The sequence below is a fragment of the Neomonachus schauinslandi genome, chromosome 7 (assembly GCF_002201575.2).
Source record: "Neomonachus schauinslandi chromosome 7, ASM220157v2, whole genome shotgun sequence".
Lineage (NCBI taxonomy): Eukaryota > Metazoa > Chordata > Mammalia > Carnivora > Phocidae > Neomonachus > Neomonachus schauinslandi.
In genome coordinates this window covers 21701066-21722828 of record NC_058409.1, presented here as the reverse complement: position 1 = coordinate 21722828, position 21763 = coordinate 21701066, and the positions used below count along the sequence as shown (strand labels likewise).

General features: G+C 38.8%; 1 protein-coding gene across 1 annotated transcript; it reads right to left on the bottom strand.

Moving 5' to 3' along the window:
- Positions 1-5493: 5493 nt before the first annotated feature.
- On the bottom strand, positions 5494-21668 carry MINAR2 (membrane integral NOTCH2 associated receptor 2). Its single transcript, XM_021702152.1, has 3 exons — positions 21504-21668; positions 9155-9376; positions 5494-5673 (listed from the first exon to the last, which is right to left on the bottom strand). Exons 1-3 carry the CDS (start codon positions 21666-21668, stop codon positions 5494-5496), a joined length of 567 nt encoding a protein of 188 aa, XP_021557827.1.
- Between the last annotated feature and the right edge of the window lie 95 nt (positions 21669-21763).

Here is a 21763-nt window from a genome sequence, read left to right as displayed (position 1 = left end):
CTGCGGTGAACCTGAAGGTCTGCCGGAGGTTATGTTCTCCTCCAAGTGGGTTTGAAGTCAGTGCCTACGGAACCAGGCTCCTGTCCAGGCTCTAGAGGAGCTGGGGCTTCTTGGGGCTGACGGCTAAGTTAGGGATGATCCGAGGCGAGGTTGGAGAAATCAGATCCCGTGCTCTGGAGCACTGTGATAGGGGAAGACATTCTACCAACGTTATTTACTAAGAAAGAGCAATTCATCCATGAAGGTTCTTAATCAAGGGGTCGAGGGTTTACTTCTTCTCTTACATAGAAGCCACATGAACCTGAATGGACAAACTGGCACAAGCTTATGGTGTTTGCGTTTCCTGGCGGAGGGAGCACCATCGTGTTTGCACTTATTTGAATTGTGCATTTTCTGTGTTCCCTCTGGGAGACTGGGGCTGAACGAGAACACACTGTGGGTGGAGGGGAGAAGAGAGAAACTGTTCCTGTTTTTATCAAGATCTGGAATATACCAAACTCACATTCCAGTTATGAGGACCTGAAAACGAGGCTGGAAAAAACATCCAGAACAGGTGCAGATCATCGAGGCTCTCACTTCAGTTTTTATTCAGACACATCTTTTGATGGCTCTGCGCCTCAGTCTCTTCTCTTGTCAAAGGCAGGTTTTACGCTTCTCTCCCAAGATCGTAGCCGAGAAGAAATGAGGTTGTGGAAGTGGAAGGGTTTCGAAATTATGAAACGCAGAAAGTATGATTATGTCTGTTGTGTTCCTATTGGCCAGAGACAGCTCAAATGAGGGCCAGATGAACAGGTCAGGTGTGTGTGCAGCTGGTATGGGGTTGGGGGAGAAACTTGCTGTCTACTGGTATCCGCTGGGAATCTTTCTGAATAACTCAAAAAATGGCTCTACAGTTGTGTATTTATGTGTTGATGATAATAGGCGAGGGGGGGGGGGCGGGCAAACCACAAAGCAGACTCTTACCTCCAGAGAACTGATGGTTACCAGAGGAGATGTGGGCGGGGGCGGGGGGAATGGGTTCAAAGGGTGATGGGTAATAGGAGGGACCTTGTTGTCATGAGCACTGGGCGTTGTGTGGAAGGGATGAGTCATTGGATTCCACACCTGGAACTAATATTACACTGTATGTTGATGGAGTGGAATTTAAATGAAAACTTGAGAAAAAAATAAAAAAACCTATTTTTAAGAACCAAGTTTAGGATTCATGAAAAAGTCTTGGGATCATATTAAAACATAAAACAATGGCAGGAAGTACAGTGGCATTATTCTCTTAACTATTGAGTGTTGATTGGAAATGTTTTAACCTTTAAAAATACATATGTTGAGAAAGTTTCGCTAACTGCCATTTCATTTATACCAACTGATGAAGTTTTGAATCTAGCCTGGCCCTTGTTTTATTATTCAGTTAAGAATCTAAACAGCGTTTCACCAACCTTGATGCGAATTCCAATGTGAGGGATTGTAGCAATTATTTCATAATCGGAAACAAATTAACAAGTTTAATTAGCATCAGAAGAATGCCTTCTTCTCTTTGTCAGGAACTTGAGAACAGTAAGTATAGTGTCAGTAAAACTGTGGGAGTGTTGAATCTCATTTCTTCTGGCCAAAGAAACCTCATCAGGGAACATTTTATACCGAAACCACCAATTTCCTAATTTAAAATATATATGTATATATATATTAAAAGATTTTATTTATTTGACAGAGAGAGACACAGTGAAAGAGGGAACACAAGCAGGGGGAGTGGGAGAGGGAGAAGCAGGCTTCCTGCCGAGCAGAGAGCCCGATGTGGGACTCGATCCCAGGACCCTGGGATCATGACCTGAGCCGAAGGCAGACGCTTAACGACTGAGCCAACCAGGCGCCCCTTAAAATATATTTTTAATTTCAAATTTTTCTTTTGAAAGAGCCTTTCATCTTTGGTTTTTATATACATATAATAAACCCACACAGAATTCTCTACCTACTCAGTATCTTTCCAGTAGGTCTAAGGCACTGAGGAAAAAATAAGAGCACCAGGAGATACCACATATTTGAGGCCGAGAGGAAGATGAGGCAAAGGAGAGATTCTGAGGTAGAGCATGAATCAGGACAGTACACGAGGAAGTCTTGCCCACTTCCTAAGAAGAGAGGGCCCGGTTTGCTCCTGAATTTTTCCAGCAGTCCGCACAAAGAAGGAAATTTGATCAGGTCGGTGAGTCATGGTGTTCCTAAAAGGAGAGCAGAACGACCGCCCTGGCAGAAAGCTGTGTTCAGGTTCTGAAATTGCCCACTTCGGTTGAATATTCTCACCTCAAGTTGGGCAAGAGCCTGGACTAAGTGATTTTTTGGAAGGAACCAAAAAAGTTACCTTTCCTCTACAGTCTGTGAGACTCAGTGAGTGTGTAAGTAGAAATCCAGAGAGCTCGAGATTTAATGGCCCTCTCTAATTAAGGTTTTAAAATTCTTTTTCATATCTGATAAAACTACGTCTTCGGTTTTATGAGGGGAGAATTTAAAAACTGCTAATAGACAACAGGTATAGGGAAAAGGGGAATTAAAAAATATTTAAAGGCCCAGAGAGCTAAAAATGGAGAAATTCTGACCGTACCATAGCTGACACCGCGATAGATGATTTAATATTCCTCAATTTTTAACCAGTTGGAGGTTGGGAATGGAGCAATCTCTAGGAATACCATTACTTTTGGCTTCAGCCTATTTTGTGGAGTAGAGACAGGGGTTTATGCCCAGGGTCCCAGCTCTGCCTTCGGGAGAATGACTCCAGGGCAGCCATATCGCTTTTCTGGCAAGATGCGCGGGACTCAAAACCAGTGGTTGCCGAGGGGAGGCGGGAGCTCCTGGCCACGGGACCACACTCCCGGTCATCAGAGCGGCTGGCTTAGCCCCTCCGCTGAAAAACGTCTCGGGTAAAATGCATTTTCAGGGGCTAACGGCCGGCCGTAAATTCCACCACCAGGTGGCAGGAGCGCACTCTGTATAAAGGGAGCCGTCAAGGGCGCTTTTTCTTTGTTTTCCACCCACTGAACTCTCCACTAGGTGGCAGCAACATGAATATAATTGGAATAGCCGTTAACGGGTTATGTAAAGAACAATTTCAATTCTCTTAAATCTGCGAGCAGCACTTTAAAACAGTATCCACACTTGGAATGTTTTTCTCTAGAAAATTACCAGACTATTTGCTTTTAGGCTTCCCACCCACTAACCTAATATCCGAAAACACAACACAACACAACAAAACAAAGCAACAGAATAAAACTTTTTGGTGGGGGAGCACCTTTGAAAGAGCCTGGGAAAGAATACCCTTTGAAACCATTATTACTGAAGAATTAGTGGAGCCCAGACTTGCTTACTCCAATTTAGAAAAAAGTAAGTGCCTAAACGAGTCACTTTTTTGAAGATAATAGTAGTTATTATTTATTGACTACCTATTATGTGCCAAGGATTGTATTTAAATGCTTTAAAAACATGGATTCACTGACTCTGGATCAGAGCTTTTTTCAAAAGCCCAGATTTGAACGTAAGCCTGCTTAGGGCCATCACCTCTGTATTTTCCATGACCTTATTGTGCTTTTTTTTGCTAGAGCCATTTTCAAAACCCATACCAAAGGAAAGGTTGGAACGGCTTTCACAGTATGATTTTGAGTGCACACAAGGATGTATTCACTCAACTTATGACTCTCCCTTTCGTGTAGATGCATAACATCAATCCAATGAGGGATAATAATATATTTTGATTCTACAGTTACACTGAAGGCTAAAGTGAAGATTGGTTTGGGAGCAAGAGCAAAGTAATAAACACATTCATGCTGAAACATAAAGGAAGGCTAGCATCACGGAAGAGAGCAGAGGAGGGCTGGAGAGATCAGGGGGGTACCAGGTGCTTGACTGGACAGAAGAGAAAGGTAACGAGATGCGGGGAGCAGGGCGCCAGAAGTTGAGGGGGGCAGCCTGGCACACTTCTCCTGTGGTTATCCCTGCTGAGTGCCCTTTCGGAGCCTTACCTTTGTGCGGCCCCAGACAGCTGGTTGTAACCTAGTGTGGCACAAATGCTTTCCACGCCCCCTGAACATAGTTTGACTCCCTTAGAGGCAAACACTGGGCAGTCAAGCTTTGAAAACAGAGTTAAGACCGAGCGGTCGTCTGCCAGGCATCCACAGTGAGTGGGCCTGCCCTCGGGAGTCCCCAGGACCTTTGTCTCTCCTTAATTCAGTTCTAAACTGGGCTAGAACCTATTATAGAGGAGAGGAGGAAGAAGAAGTTAAGCACTACAAATACGGCTAAGACAATGTTCTTTATTTCAAGTATCTTTAAGATACAGTAGAATGGTGTGGTAATCCCAAAGGCTGATTCATGGGAAGAGGAGAAAGTCCCTTTTCTGCTTTGGGCACTAAACTGTCTGGGGGGTGGGGGAGTCCTGAAAGAACAGAAAGGAGCAGGGATGAGGGACTTAGGGTCTGGTGTTCTAGGACAAAGAGAAGGCAGGGACTTGATTCTCCATCTGTGACCAGCATCACGTCCCCAGTTATCTGCAGGCAATGGCAGGTAGCCTCAAGGTGCCAAAACCTTAGCACATATTCATAGTAAGAACCGTCCTTAACTAGGCAACTCCTAATTAGGAGCCCGGTGTTGTTCTTACCTGTCTCTTGTTTAGTCTTTAGACGAGCCCCACCGGAGAGCTGAGTCTATCCTTTCTCAGAATAACTTGCCCAGGGTCCAACAGTTAGCAAAAGGCACAGCTAGGATTCAGGCCTATTCCCTTAGCTTTTCTAGGGCCTTCCTCTGAGGCCATGGCTGGTGATGCATACTTCCTGAGAGCCACCAGGGCTCACACTGGTCAATGTGGATCCATCAGTAAGCCCAGCTGGCTCTAAATGTAATTAATTATAGAAGTAGGGCCTGTTCCAGTTTAGGTCTACTGAAATTGCTACATCAAATGGAGGCATTTATAAAGCAATCCTGAGAAAATGAGAATAGGTTTGAATAAAGCCCCCCACCACCCCTTTCCCAGCTTAAACAGGAATAAAAGCAGATAAAACAGCATGAATTCAATCCAACAGGCAGCACAACGAGTTTTCATCTTGCACACCTGGGGCTGCCAAAAAATGCTTTGCTCAACTTTCCTAGGGATGACGGGGCGGTGGGGAGGGTAGTTGGCAAGGAGTTAAGACAAGCCTGCTGACAATTATTGGTGCTGTTTTGTTCTCTATCCTAAGTGTTTCGTTTGGGTTGTGTATAGCGGCTTTTCTGTGGTTTTGATCCCAGGAATTCCTGCTTCCCGAAGGACAAATATCACTCTGGAATTCCTACCAAGGCTTCTAGAACAAAGCAGAGAAAGCCGGCATAGCTCAGGGAACATTTGCATTCTACAAGACAATGACACTTAGCTGGACATTCCACAGTACATTCAGACCCCTGAGCATGTTTTTTCTGCAAATGTTTATTTAGAAAGATTTTTTAAAGAAATTTCAAGTGGCTGTATCTGCGGCAGTTTCTTCAGGTGAAAAATGTGCTAACAGTCACTATGAAAACCAAGACACAGGCAACAAGGAGCAAAATCAGACCTATGCGACGGTATTTTGAATGTTTCTCTTGTTCCTCTTCCTTTTTCAATAAGGTATCAAAACCGGGCGTGTACATGTCTCCCAACCAAAACCGTAGGTCATTAGGATTTTCCTAAAAAGAAAAAAAAAATTACGCAGAATAGGATCAATCAGTAATCAGTGTTACAGACTTACTGACACTGCAGAACAAGACACTCTGAGAGGTATTGAAGGTTGATATCTACACTGTCCCTAGTGAGGCTTAAAAGTGTCACAGCTCGGGGCACCCGGGTGGCTCAGTCGTAAGCGTCTGCCTACAGCTTGTGTCATGATCCCAGGGTCCTGGGATCGAGCCCAGCATCGGGCTCCCTGCTCTGCAGGAAGCCTGTTCTCCCTCTCCCACTCCCCTTGCTTGTGTTCCCTCTCTCGCTGTGTCTCTCTGTCAAAAATAAATAAATAAAATCTTTTTTTAAAAAAAGTGTCACAGCTCAAACAAGAGAGGCTAGGCTTTGAAGAGCATCATTATTTCTCATCAGCAATGGCTTGCGGCTGAGCTGCCCGCCCCCTCTCTGCCTCTCTCGTCTCAGTGGACTTTGAGTCAGCTTCAGAGGTCAGTGAATTAGCTTTGGACTTCTTAGCGCCCTGCTGGGAGCCGAGTGGGCACACACGTAGGGAGCTGGGCAGGTGCTGCTGAGCGCAATACAATTCCTCCAATACAATTGCTGCAGTATCAACTTCCTGGTCTTAGAAAAGCTAAAATAGTAAAATAAAATTTGGATGAGCTCTGCAGAAGGATAATCTTGCAATCCCTGTGTACTTGACTTGTATCATTCATTTACTTTGTGTTCTAATCAAAGGCAAGTCTAATGCCTACAATCCTCAGGAAGAACTTCCATAATTCCAGACTCCTCTTACATCCTGCTCCTAGTTAGCCCTGGTAACTGCATATGGGGCTTCTTTTCTCCTTCCTTACTTATAAAATTCTTAGTGATTTAGAAAAATGGTATTGACCCAAGGCACTTGGAGCTTTTATAGCCCGTAAGAGGTGAAAAGATTTCAGAAAATAAGTTAGGGGCTCTGTTAGTTATGAGATGCACTGGGATGGTGATGAAAGAAGTTGAATGAACGAAGTATAGAAAGAAATTCTAATGAAAAAGAAAGTCATGACTTTCAGAAGTATCCCTCAAAAGAATGCTAAAGAACAGCTTTGAGGTAAACCGTATGTGTGGAGGATGGGTGGGGAGAGGACAGACCCCGGGTTCAGTGAAGCAATGCACTCATCATATTTATATTTGATCTTCCTAAACATAGCTCACAGAATTTGCCAACAGGAATATTCCTCATTGCCAATGATGTTCAATCTCCTTAGCCTTCCATTCAAACACTTTTTAAAGTGTTTTTGAGCCTCATTTTCCCATTATTCTATTACTTAAATTGTAGTGTCAGCAAAACTGGACTACTTGTTGTTCTGCCAATCTCTCTCACTTTTTGGTATTTGTGCCTTTTTTCTTGCTACTCTGGACAGAAGAGCCTCCCCGCTCATGCAAACCATCCATATCTTTTGGAATTCTATGCATTCTTCAAGCCCAGCATAAATTAACTTTTTCATGAAGCCTTTTTTTTTTTTTTTAAAGATTTTATTTATTTGAGAGCGAGAATGAGAGACAGCATGAGAGGGAGGAGGGTCAGAGGGAGAAGCAGACTCCCCGCCGAGCAGGGAGCCTGATGCAGGACTCGATCCCAGGACTCCAGGATCATGACCTGAGCCGAAGGCAGTCGCTTAACCGACTGAGCCACCCAGGCGCCCTCATGAAGCCTTTTTATAATCCAGTGTGATTTTGTCTTCCTTTCGAATCTGCATAGCCCTTTCTACTATTATTACATTATCCTCTTCCTTTATTTTGTTCTATAATTATGGTTTTACTACTCTGATCAGTTAGATGAACTTTTTTGATGCAGGGACAGCAATACTTATCTTCATATCCTTTTGCCATTCAGGTAAACACTAAAGAGCAGAGAAGAGCCTCCGGCACTCAGTCAAGAAATGTTTGTGAAATAACACAATTCATACTTTCCTAATTGTAGCAAGTGACTTTTTAAGCAGCTGAAGTGTCCATCAAAAGATGAATGGATAAAAGGAATGAAATCTTGCCATGTGCAGCAACATGGATGGAGCTAGACAGTATAATGCTAAGCAAACTAAGTCAGAGAAACACAAATACCATATGATTCCACTCATGTGGTATTTAAGAAACAAAGCAAATGAGCAAAGGAAAGAGAGAGAGAAGGAGAGAGAGAGAGAGAAGCCAAGAAACAGGCTCTTAACTATAGAGAACAAACTGATGGTTACCAGAGGGAAGCGGGTTGGGGGATGGGTGAAGCAGAGGACGGGGATTAAGGAGTGCACTTTTTGTGATGATCCCTGGGTGAATTGTCGAGTCACAATATTGAGCACCTGAAACTAATATAACACTGCATTTTAACTACAGTGGAATTAAAATAAAAACTTAATAAAAAAAGAAACTAACTTCTTAGAGGACCTGATCTTCAGACTCTTGATTAAAAACAAACAAACAAACAAACAAACAAACAAAAAACCCCCACAAGATTACTGTTGCTATGGGGGAATGTTTGTTATGGAAACTTCTCTGGAAAAGAGGCTACATTAAGAAGGAGATACATTAAATCTACTAAGAGATTAAAAAACCTCAAAGACTCTGGACTACAAGATATTTCAAGAGTGCACATTTGAGGTTTTTCAAAGTGTAAGATTTTAAGGGTACACAATATTGTCCCCTTTGCAACAGAAAAAAATCTTCAGGTGCTTAAGGTATGGGGATCAGAGCAGATACACCTTCTTAAATGAAGTGTATGTGGAAAAAGTCACGCCTTCCTGACCTTAGGGCAGGGAGAGGCAAGGGGAGGAATCCAGTCCACTCAGAAAACAGAGGGCCACTCTCCTTGCTTTGCAGGTATTTCTAGATCTTCTATGTGATAGATGACACCAGGGGGGAAAAAAGAAACAAAGAAAAACTGAAGTTGGGTTTAAGCTGGGTGAATGAGTTCATTGCATACTTTTCCTGTGTTGAAATGTTTTTGTTTTGTTTTGTTACTGAGACACAGGAAAATGTCCAAAATGTAAATCTGCAATCTTAAATCACTGAGTGGGCTTGGAATAAGATGACCCTTGATGAGAACTTCTTTGCCCCGTGCCTAAGACAGAGCATTGAATAAATAGTTTTGAATCAATGTAGATGAGGGAATTCTTAAGTCTTCATGAAATAAATGGTCACAAAACTAGGGGAAAACATACGTCATCTGGCAAATTAATTTTCAAAAACATTTTACCTTCTAGGTCAACCTTTCTGTGTCACATTATTTCTTTCCCTCTATACCAAATAGGTGTCGGTAATTGCTGACATAGTAAAAGTCAGAACAAATCCATAAACACATGCTGCCTGGGAGCAAGAAAGGGATGCCAGGAGCCCACATGACCTGAAGTCTAATGATCTGGGTCTAGTGAAGAGTGCTTGTCACCTTAATACCCATTTTTTTAAAAGGAATATTTGACTGATCTTCATCAATTCAAGGAGGTGATTCTTTGCTTTGAGTACCTTCAGATGCCCAGAAAGGTTTGTGTGCAGGGAATGCCTGTCATACTCCTCAACGGTCCACGAGGGATGCTTTTTCCTTTCTTCCATAGCTTCCTCCAAACTTAGGTCACCATAGAGTGGGTTATTCTTCAGAACTGATGACAGGGATGGTGGGGGATGATCCACAGCACTCTCCGCACCAGACAGTCTCATTCGCTGATTGGTAATGGTCTTCTTTTCTCTCTGTTAGGAGACACAGTGACAAGGCTCCTCTTACCAATGGGTCACGGGTGGCAGAGGATGAAACGTGGAATAATGGCCCCTGAAAATCTGCTGATTCTGCCTGGAAACCCAACAGATTAGGACAATGAATGAGGAAAGGATTCTAGGATCTAGTCTGACCTAGAATCCTGCCACTAATTAAGCTTTTTTCTTTGTGTGTGATCTTGTTCAGCTTCAGTGATCATTCATTAAAATGCTCTTTTATAACCACAGAGAAAGAACATTGTTCTTTAATTCAAATAGCAGAATTCCGAACAAAGCCAGTGTTTTTCCAGCTCACTTGCATTGAGGTTTAATGACATTTTACTTCTATTTGTGCATTCCATGACTGATAAAAATATATTTAGCATTGCTGTATTAATCCAGCAAAGTTAAGAGTAAAAGGTATTTTATAGATATGCCTTGGCTTTCACAAAAACTCTCTTGAGACTCCTATTTCAGACAGCTTGGAGGACAGAATAGCATCGTACTCCTTTACATGTCTACACACCAGCTAGCTATTAGATGGCTCTAATATTGACTTTCAGATTTTTAAAATCTTTTTTTTTATTGAAGCAAAATATACATATAGAAAAGACACATATCATAAATGTATATAGCTCAATAAGAAACATAACATTACCAGCATACCTCCTCTTTCCTTCCATAACCCTTGTCCTCTCCCTGCCCAAGGACAACCAGTATCCCAAATTTAGCAGCTTAGGGTAGTTGTGTTTTTCCTGTGTCTGATTTGACCTTCAGGGTTTTACTTTGCTTTTTTTTTTTTTCTTATGACTATAAAATTACTATGGAGGTAGAAAAATTTAGCTTTAAAATTTGTTCATTGGCTGAATAAAATTAAGAAGAAACAAAAAGCTTATAGATTAATGCCTCAGTTATGGGGCGTCAAGGGAGATGAATTCTACACAACTTAATTTTCAGAAAACTTAGGTTTAACCCTTAAAAACTGGCGACACATTTCATGTATGTACAGCAATTTTTCAATACATGTGTTTCAAATACTTCAGCCTTCCTAAACAGAGAAGGTTCAATAGCAATTAATATTCCTCTGAGTCATATTTATGATCATCAAGACACTGGTTTCCTCAGCATATTGGCATATGTTGTGGTTTATAGGTCACATTAAATATGTATTTGTGTAAGCTAGGTTGTGAACTAATATTACATACAGTTTCCTTCTGAAATGGCTGATAAGCAAAAAAAATCATCTAGCTAAAACCATTCACATTCTCTTTGGTCTTAGGTTTCCCTAATTTTCTTAACCCGTACATTTTTTACATACTTAGAGGTCAAGTTGGAGATCTTCTCTGAATTTATTAGGTTGTTGGTCTGCTCAAATTCAATTTATATTCTTCAATACTGAAATTTGCAATGAAATAATACATCATCTTGACTTAGCATTTGTCTTTAAGATGGATGGCCTCATAAAAATGTTTCTGAATTGAGAAAAAACAATTTGATATGAAATTTAGATCATTTCAGCTTAGCATAATTCTGACTCAAGGTTTTTTTTTCCAAGGCTAGACATCTTTGATCATCTTTGAGAGAGATAATTCTTCAGACATTGACAAATTTGCTTTATCAGTTTTCTTGCCTGCTTGACTATTCCTTGAACTTCTTAAATAAGAAAGCTCTATAAATGAGGAAAATACAGTTTTGGGGGGTAGGAAAAAATAACAGACTCTATTACAATGTATAAAGGCCTTGAAAAACTAATAGGTATAAGATAACAAAATAATTTTAATAATTATTAACTCAGAGCTATAGTCTAAAAAGAACATTCAAGCCCTTAATTCTAAACCACATTCTTGAAAGTCTGAGGTTTATCCTAATATATGATGCCATTTATTTTTTGTGTTGCATGACAATTTCATGTCTAAAGGGCATGTGAAGAGAAAATTAACAGAATATCTTTGCTAAGAATTTGATGGCAGGATAAGAAATACTAATTATGGTTGAGGTTCATTTATATTTTGGTAATTTTTTTCAAATACCTTAAGAAAGAAAAAAAAGCATGTATTTGATTCTAGCTCTTGATACCACACTCTGGATAGATTACATTTACCAAAGGAAAACTCAATAGTAATTCTATTATTTTAGTCATATAAACTCTAAAATAATTCATATTTTAAAATATTTAAGGAATGTAACACTTCAAAGCTTACCTAGACTTTTCTGTATTCACCATTACTTTGTCCATTTATCTTTTATACATTTTAGCCATTATTTACACCATTTAGATATAAGTAAACTATCATACAGTAAAAAGAGTGAAATAGAATACATGTTTAGACAAACAAAAACTTAGACTACAGAATTAATAGGCCAATAAAGAAAGAACCTCTAAAAAAAGGTACTTCAGGAAGAAACTTGATAATAAAAGTAAAGATTAAGATGCAAAAAGAAATGAGCAAAAAAAAAAAAAGGAAAAAAGAAAGAAAATTGCTAAGTATTTATATCTAAGCAAGTATTGATTTTATGGTAAAATAGAGATAATAATTACTAATTTGTGATTTTTTAAATAGCGACAATTAAATCACTGGACTGTAAAATTTAACACAGATATTTTTGATTCTAACATTTTAAGAAATCACGTCAGTGAGAGCATAGAAATATTATGAAAAATAGAGAAAGAATATATAGCTTCTAAATCAGTAGAGCAGTAGAAAAAAGATAAAGGAAACTTGATCTTAAGACAATAAAACTGAAACAAAGAATAGGGGGAACTTCAGGAAAACAGAAAAATTTTAGAAATCATCATGTTAAATGTAAAAGACTAAACCTTCAATTTTAATGACAGAGATCGTCAGATCAGATTTTTAAAATTAAATGATGTAATATTTACAAGAGTAATACCTAAAATATAAGGGCTCAAAGAATGAGAGTGAAATAATGTGAAAAGATATACTGGCAAATAGAAATGAGAACTATGTATTGTGGTGACTGGTTAAATGCTTACGAATTTTATTCTCCCTTCCTGAGCATAAAGGATGACTGTCTTTCCCAGTCTGGCTTGACGTTACAATGGGGCCAGCTCTTTCCTAGTTGATGATGTATGGATAAAAGTAACAGAAACCACCATCGAACCTGGTCCCTGAAATCCCCCACAATATTTTTGATTCACTTTCCTCATTTCCATTTTTGTGTCACTATGAAGCAAGGGTTCTGTGATGGCAGAATTACAGGATGAAAGAACTTGAGGCTGTGAGTTATTTCTTGGAAAAGAGCCGCCACTAAAATCCATTTGTCCTGGGCGCCTGAGTGGCTCAGTTGATTAAGCGACTGCCTTTGGCTCAGGTCATGATCCTGGAGTCCCGGGATCCCTGCTCGGCAGGGAGTCTGCTTCTCCCTCTGACCCTCCTCCCTCTCATGCTCTGTCTCTCATTCTCTCTGTCTCAAATAAATAAATAAAATCTTTAAAAAAAAAAATCCATTTGTCCTTCCTCAGACTTTTCATGAGCAAGAAAATTCTTTTATTTTTGGAGTGCCCGGTGGCTCAGTCGGTTAAGCATCTGACTCTTGATTTCAGCTCATGTCATGATCTCAGGGTCCTGGGATTGAGCCCTGCATCGGACTGTGAGCTCAGCAGGGAGTGTGCTTCAGAATTTTCTCTCTCCTTCTGCCCCTCCCCCTGCATGCACACTCGCTCTATCTCTCTAATATGTAAAGGGATCGTAAAAAAAAAATCGTTTATTTTTAATTAGTGATATTTTGTGGGGATAGCTGCCATCACAGTAGAGCCTACCCTATCCTCCCTAATACAGAAAGTAGTATATCTTAAAATTCCACAAACATGTGGCATGGGCTTAGGAGCCAAGAAGTGGAAAGGGATGGAAAAAACAGCAGCAGCCGGAATGATGGTTATTCATATCCTATAGGAAAAAAAATTGGCATAAATGTCATCTGTCATAATTGGGAATCCAATCACCCATAGCTTTAGGAGAGATACTTGTAAATAATCAGAGCACTAATGTGATACAAGAAGGAGATGAGATTAGAGGAAGAGCGGGACAGTTGGAAAGAAGAAATGAAAGAGAGTAGAGAGGACCTAGAAATTTGATGCCTTCTATCTTACTGTTGAAAATCTGTTTGTAGAACCCAACACTAAGACACAGAATTATTTAAAAAAAAAAAAGCATTGAGCAAAATATGCCTATTGAAATTTCTCAGTCGAATAAAGTGATTCAAGATAAAGATGCTGTTAGGCTATGCTTTCATAACTCTTATTCCCGAGAGCCTCTCTGTGGTTGTCACTGACTCTAAAAATACAGAAACGGAGGCAGAAAAGTAAGACATTAAAGCCTACTTGAGAGTTATGCCTTCAAAGAACTTTAGGTGTGTTTACTGACATATAAAATTGATTGCAAGTACTCAGTCAGGTCAAGTAAGATTACATTAATAAATAGCTTCCTAAATTCTGTAAGAAATATATGACCAAAGTAATCACAAGCCTATACCTAAAAGCTTTTGAATGTTTAGAATTAAAAAGCAAAGCAAAACAAAAGAAAGCAGCGATAATAACCCTAGATTTCTAAATTTCCTGGAGTAGGAGTAAACTTTGAAGCTTATCCTTGAAGGAGGGTCTACTTCTGATGTGGCAAAAGAGAATAGTGAACAAAGGGATGCTTCCTAGAGGGTGGAATCAAGGACTATAGAGAACAGTACATCAGAAGTTCTTCTAAAAAGCAGAATCATGGCCTAATCAATCTTCCACACCTTCAAGGAAGGAGGCCACACAAACTATTCCCATGAGACCTCAGAATTACTTTGGAATAGTGACTGCCATGTTTCTATTTATTTATTTAGTTAGTTATTCATTTATAAAGATTTATTTATTTTTGCGAGAGAGAGTATAAGTATATATAAATATATATTATGTAAATGTGTTTAAAAGAATGATAAACTGTGGCAGAGCCTGGCTAGCAAATCCATTTCTTCTTTATGGGCATGCAACAGTCTATGGATTAGGACATAGGACTGGATTGGGACATATCCCAACTCAGGGTTGACCCCTGAAATCCCTGGAAAGATTCCTGGATTACTCTTTCCAGTATACAGGCCCAACAGAGATTCTGATATAGTAGACCCTCAAGAAGGAACAGTCTGGATTCCACTTGGAAGTCAGGCGCCTAGGACATCCATATCACCCATATCAGACCTTGTGTGAGAGATACATTTTATTGTGTTAAGTCACTAAAACTTTGAGTGTATTTGTATCCACAACATAACTTTAGCTACTATGAAGAAAGCATGTATATATACATAACAGACAAAATAGATTTTAAGATAAAAGACTTTGTTAGATACAGAGGATTGCTATGAAATGAATAAAGGTAGATATCATTAGTAAAATGTAATAATTCTAAACTTGTATGCATCTAATAGTCTCAATCTTTATAAGGCAAAACTGGAGAAAATTACAAGGAGAAATTTATACATACAATTTTTGTCAAGCAGACAAAACAATTACTAAAGATAAAGAGGATTTGAGCAATAAAACCAAGTTTGATCAAGTGATATATATTGACATCTTTATTAAACAACTGAAAGCATTAATTTTTAAAATATACCCTGCATATCTTCAAAAATTGATAATGTGCAAGACTCTAAAACAAATTTCAAAGACTCAGTATTATATGGATCATGCTGTTTGAACACAGTCAACTTAGTTAGAAATTTATATATCAATATCAAAGAGTTAATTTAAAGTACCACATTTTGTAGAAAACCAAAACACATGCTTTAAAGAAATAATAATGGAAATTAAGAATTTAGAACAGAATGAAAATGAAAAATGCTACATTTGTAATATTGTTGACTGGAGCTGAAATGATATTTTGAGGGACTAATATAGAAATATATGCTTGCATGATAAAAGCAGAATGAGAAAATTAATGAGGTAATAAGAAACAATAAAGATAGAAGTAGGGAAAATTACACTGTATGTTAACTGCAATTTAAATAAAATTTTTAAAAAGATAGAAATCAAAACATATTACAAAGGAAAAAACAAATACACAATGGAGAGGATGAACAACGTTGAAAGCTATTTCTCTGGAAGGGCTGGAAAGACTGAAAACACCTCTGGCAATACTGCTCAGGAAAAAAGACACAAATCCACAGGGCTAGAAATGGAAAAGAAACATGAGTAAAGACATAGCAGAGATTAAGAAATGTAAAAGGAGAATAATGAGAGCAATTTAAAAAAATTTACATGCAATTGGGCAGTTTCCCACATAGCTTAGCAAACTTAAGAAAAAAATAGAAAATGTTAATAAACCTGTGATCATTTGACTAACTGAATCAATAGTTTAAAATCTACCCCAACTGCACACAAATTGAAAAATACCAGGCCAAGCGAGTATTGCAGTCAACTTCTACCAGATATTCTTGAAAACAGATCATTCCTATTTTTGTCAAATCCTTCCAGAAAATAGGAAAACAATGAATACTCCCTGGTTCATTTTATGAGGTTGGTATAAACACCAGACAAAGGCAGTAAGTAAAAGAAAAGGTAATTTAATTATAGGCCAATTTCTCTTATAAGCACAATGCAAAAATCATGAATAAACTATTGCTAAACAGAATCCTACAATATGTAAAATTACACATACCAGGATAAGAAAGATTTATACCAGGAAAGAATTTTTACCTAGAGGGTGATTTAAAAAATTAGAAGATTAATATAATTCACCACATAAACAGGAAAAAAAGGTAGAATTTTGCAACAGATTTTGAAAACATTCAAACTATATTTAAAGCACACTTTCTTAGGAAACTAGAAATAGGAAATCTTTAAAAACTAATTAAGAGAATCTGCCCAAAATTTCCAGGGCACAGTTTACCAAATAGTTGCAATATTAGAAGCATTTGTTTTAGTTTCAGAATTAATACAATGATGCCAATAATCACAAACATTTATACGTTATTGTAATGGAAGCCCTAAGCAATACAATAAGAACAGAAAAGTAAATAAAAGGAAGAAGGGTTTTAAATAATGAAACAAAACAGCAGATGGCATGATTATCTATAGAGATATGTACTGTCAAAATAAAACAGATTAACAGATCAATATGTAATAATTACGTAGTCTATAATAATCAGTGCCATACATGAGTAACACTTTATTATGAAATATGATTTAAAAGGTTCTAATCTTAAGAGCATAAAGTGCTATCAATATTTAGATATAAATCTAATGAACTCTATGAAAACTTCTATGTGGAGAATTATAAGACATCATTGAGCCATATGAAGTACTGAAGAAATGAAGAAGATATACCATGTTTATGGATTGGGAAAATCAAGCAAATAAAGATTTCTATTTTTCCCCAATCTGTACATGCGATGAAATCCCTTTCATAATCATAATGCAAACAAGGCATTTTGTTTATTTATGGCTTGTGGGAGTACAAATTTGTGGTCCTCGTGACCACAGTAATTCTGCTTTCCAAATTACTAGAATGGCTATCTTTATAAAACACAGGTTTGATCGCGTGATTCTCTTGCTTAAAAATTTCACCAAGCCCTCAAAATTTTCAGGATAAAATTTAAAATCTCAAACAACAACTACCAACCCTTTGTGGTCTGACCCAGGCCTCTCTTGAACCTCGTCTCCTGCCTTCCTCTCTACCTGACCAGGGCTCTGGAGTCCCACACATGCTATTGTAACCCTGAGGGTGTCCTTCATAAAGCCTTTAGTGCCAGAGACATTTGGGTCTGGTCTGAGAGCAGTACGGTGGGACAGTTCGGGTGTTGTTTCTGGCAGCACACCCTGGGCAAGGCTAAATTCCAGACCCCACTGGAGACCTTGTGAAGTGCATACATTTAGCATAACTTGATAAATCATGTTCTGATATTTGCACGTAAATCCCTGAGCAACTGAGTGATGCCCCTCAATCTTCTTCCTAGATAATAATTTAAGGGCCTCAGAGGTTCTATAACATTTCTTTAAATGTAGGCTTAAAAATGGGAGACTATTGTGTATGAAGGGCTGTTCTTTTCAGAACAGTAAGTGGAGGATTAGGAATAGAGACATTTTTAGAGAAGGCATGACAGATCTCAAGGACCTATCCAAAGACAGATTGCTAAGAGGTACAATTATAGCCTACAAAACAAAACAAAAAAACCACCCAAAAGGGAAAAAAAACTGAGATAGAAGAGACATTAAAATTTACGGGGAAAGATTAGCTATTGAGACTGAAAATAAAAGCAAGGAAAGGTGATAATGGAATAAACCCAGGAAATGAAACTGTCTAGAAATCAAGGGAAGAAAAACCTCTTATCCTTGGCTTTTTGGTCCAGCTCACAGGTTTAGCACAGAATGCTCCTGGAAGCCAGGAAAAGATAAAACAAAGAGATTGGTCTGAAAAGATTATGAAGTCTAACTGCTAATGAAAAAAAAAAAACGGGGGGGCCCACTACAGTATCTGAAAAAACATATTTTATCATGTAAACTAAAAAAATTTTTTTTGCCTTTTCCTTTCATTACCTTGTTTTATAAAGGGATTGGCAGAAATATTTGGAATACAATTCCAAATGCCTTCATCAGATACATGGCCCAAATTATTTTAACAACCAGAAACATTAGATTTTGGCAAACGTTTGTTCATTGCACTGAGATGAAATTTATTGTGAAGCTTCTTTACTTCTTTAGTGAAAGAATTTAAGAAAAGTATAAATATAGTGGGATCAGAAAATACATGCTCATTTTCTCTCTCCCTGCAAACACGGTGACCTGTGGGTTTGCGCAGCATGAATTTCACAGTGTCTGGGGCTATTGGCAAGAGTGAGAACAGGGCTTACTTTTCTATATGCCCGGAATTGCTTCTGCATGTAAAAATGGCTGACAGAATTTCCTCTGAAAGTGGAATGTGAATTTTTAAAAAAGCTTTGAGAGATAAATCATGGATAGAAATATGATGCATATATTTAGGAATTCAACTTCATATTTGGGACTATAGGATATGTGTTTTAACTGCTGAGTTACCATTAATTTTGAAAGCAATAGTTGTAGGTTAAGTCCTTTGACATTCTTTGAGGTGGTCGGAATCCTAAACACCATGCACCTGGGTGGTGTGAGACCCAGGGGTAAGCCGACATGACTCTGAAGTCTGTGGATTTTGTGTGAGTATAAAATCTACTGCTTGAGTTATGGATTGACAGATGTATTAACTATGTTCCCTAACACCCCCATCTGCACACACACCCTCCTCCATCCGCACTACAAATAAAAAAATGCAAGTATTATTATCTACTGTTTTTCAAAATCTAATGAAAGGATAATTTCAACACAATTTGGAATATGTCAAATAATAATAATAATAATAATAATAATACACATTTCTTAAACTTTCATAGGAAACCTTTTCTCTCAATTGTTTTTACCTCATGTTATTTTTATTTGTTCTCATTTTTAAACAGATACATAATATTATACTAATTTTTCAAGTGGAAATACTGAGGCATGAATGAAATAAGGTCATAATAGAAGTCTCTTGAAGTGGCTTATTGTGGATTTGAGACAAGAAACCAAGTTTCTGGGGCGCCTGGGTGGCTTGGTTGGTTAAGCATCTGCCTTCGGCTCAGGTCATGATCCTGGAGTCCTGGGATGGAGCCCTGCATCAGGTGTGGGGCTCCCTGCTCAGCGGGGAGTCTGCTTCTCTCTCCCACTGCCCCTGCTCCTGCTTTCTCTCTTACTCTCACTGTGGTGCATGTGCGCTCTCTCTAATAAATAAAATCTTAAAAAAAAGAAAAGAAAAGAAACCAAGTTTCTAATCTCTTTAGCCAATGCTCTTCCTATTGGCTTAATGTATCCCCAACAGAGTGAGGGTTTTATTTTTTATTTTTATTTTTTAAAGATTTTATTTATTTATTTGAGAGAGAGCAAGAGTGAGAAAGAGCATGAGTGGAGGGGATGGGGAGCTGGAGAGGGAGAGGGAGAAGCAGGCTTTCCGCTGAGCGGGGAGCCCGACTCGGGGCTCGATCCCAGGACCCTGGGACCATGACTTGAGCCGAAGGCAGATGCTTAACCAACTGAGCCACCTGGGCGCGCCAGAGTGAGGGTTTTAAATGAAGAACTTTGAGACCTGCCACCTTATACATCCCTAACACATCGATACACCTGCTATACTCACTGCCTTCCTCCAGGAACACTCCAGCCCCTTAAAACTTTCATATGTCCTCTTACTTTAGATTTATATTTTATCCAACAAATACATCATTCCTGAATTTTAAGATCCAACCAGGGAAAGCAGAATTACTTATCCACATATTACAAATAAAAGTAGTAAATGTAAATCATACTCAGTCCTAATTTGTGTCATGCCTACCCAACTATCTGAATTTATAAGATTTATTCCCCCCCTGCATCATTGAAATGCATCATTTCAATAGTAAATTGGCCTTTATTCTGTCATTTAACATTTTTTTAAGAGTAAAAGGAAAACTAAATTTACTAAGTTTATGTGTAGTTTACAGTTACCAGTAACATTAATCTAAAGACACAGGAAGCAGATTTTTACCTCCTTGTTTTTTTCTTGGATAACTACTTCAGCTCATCAGGGCCTACCTGTTGAAAAAGATGCCCCTTAGAAATTAGATACATTTCATTCAGGTTTAGGAACAACCCGCAACAGAGCTTTAAACCATGAAGATTCACATGAAGGAAATAGGTCAACTCTAGTACCAAACAAAAGATGTTAGATTGATGTGTTCCAACCTCAAAGGAACTTATTGGATACGTTTTCTTTGACTAAACTTCACAGCATAGGAGGGCCAAGATTTTCTGAACTGATTTTTGAGTCATTTTGTTCCATGATATAAACAATAAGGAAGGAAAAGGAAGAATTTCACTGCATTTAACTTAAAATACAAAAACAATAACCAAAAAGGTGTGTACGGGTGGGGGAGAGTTTTGAAGATTACAAAAGGGAAGGATGCAAAATTTTTTACAAAGGCAGTTGTCATAACAAGCTGCCTGATGATGGAAATAAATTAAAACCCTTATAGGTGGAGGAAACACTTACATAATCATTTGAGTGTACTTGATTTTGAATGATCTCACGATAAAGGTCCCGAGGAGCCCACAAACACACCACAAAGGAGTCACTTTACACCAGGACTCATGAGTAGCAACTGTTTCTTAAAAGAAAACAAATTTCTGTTCAGGGAATTTGAACAACTCCAAAGGATTTAATGACTTGCAGGGGTTTGTAGGTCAGTCACATCTGTTCTGAAAAGAAATGCTTCTTCCTGTTTCTAAACTGACTAACCCTTAACCCCATTAGCCCTCACGTCTTAAAACAGATTATTCCTGTTTCATGGGCTGTCCAACAGTCAGGGCCTTTATGTTTATTCCAGCACATGGAACTCATCACAGTTTTATTCTTCTCTTTCAGTCAGCAAAGAGAAGGAAGATACAAAAGAAGAAAGCAACAAATAAAGTCTGCACTGGGTTTGAAGGTCGGATCGTTACATCTTGTCCACATGGATACCTGTGGAAAATAAGAGTATCTAAGACAATAGCCAGCACCTTTCCAAGGAGGAGAGTTCCTTCTATTTTCATTGCCTTCAATCATTAGGTTTCTGTTGTTGTGCTGAGTCTTCTCTGCATCCAACGAAAGGGAGCCAGTCTAAGGGAGGAAAAAGCAAGTCCCCTGGTTGTCTCAGAGGCTGTGTATGAATCCCTGGTGTAAGCGTCGGCTGCTTTGTGCTTAGAATACACCAGAACATAGAAGTAGGGCTGTCCCCCAGAGTCTAATTTGCAAATGTAACAAGTGGCTTGAAAAATTCTGAAGGAAAGGAGTAAGATGAAAAGTAGGCAATAAAATGAGGACAGGCCAAAAAGCGAGAGCTTGGAGGAAAATGAGTGGTCGGGGGAATTCACATATTTTATAAAATGATCAGAGACTTTCCATCTGATGCTAAGGAAGAGAGAAAGACCTTTTTTGTATTGCAAGAGTGAGCTGCTACCTTGTACCATGTTCCCTACAGCCTTTTTTTTTTTTTTTTCTGTACAAATAATGACCTGGTAGATAGTGAGAAAGAAACGAGCCCCAGCCCAGGTGCTTCATCTCCCTGGTCTCACCTGTGTGTACACGAGGTTTTGCCAGTGCTGCGCAGCAGGGTAGCTCCCCGCTGGAAACCTTGCCAGGCTGGCCTGAAGAAGGGCTGAGCTCCTCCTGAACGACTTCACATCGAGCTGCAGGAATTTGTCAGGATGGTTGTTGTTTGGCAAAACAGAGAGATCCATGTCTCCCTTCGTCTGCGGTGGAACACAAAGGAAGTGAGGCTGCTCTTGTCAGACTTGTCCATTATTAATGAGCCTGAGGATGCTCCGACTGGCAT

What these genes read in the sequence shown, in the direction of transcription:
- MINAR2 (XM_021702152.1), bottom strand. Translation starts at nt 21,668, where the DNA reads ATGGATCTCTCTGTTTTGCCAAACAACAACCATCCTGACAAATTCCTG. An exon ending in AAAACCTCGTGTACACACAG is followed by an intron (nt 9,377 to 21,503) that starts GTGAGACCAGGG and finishes GTCTCCTAACAG; the next exon opens with AGAGAAAAGAAGACCATTAC. An exon ending in ACCTTTCTGGGCATCTGAAG is followed by an intron (nt 5,674 to 9,154) that starts GTACTCAAAGCA and finishes TTTTCTTTTTAG; the next exon opens with GAAAATCCTAATGACCTACG.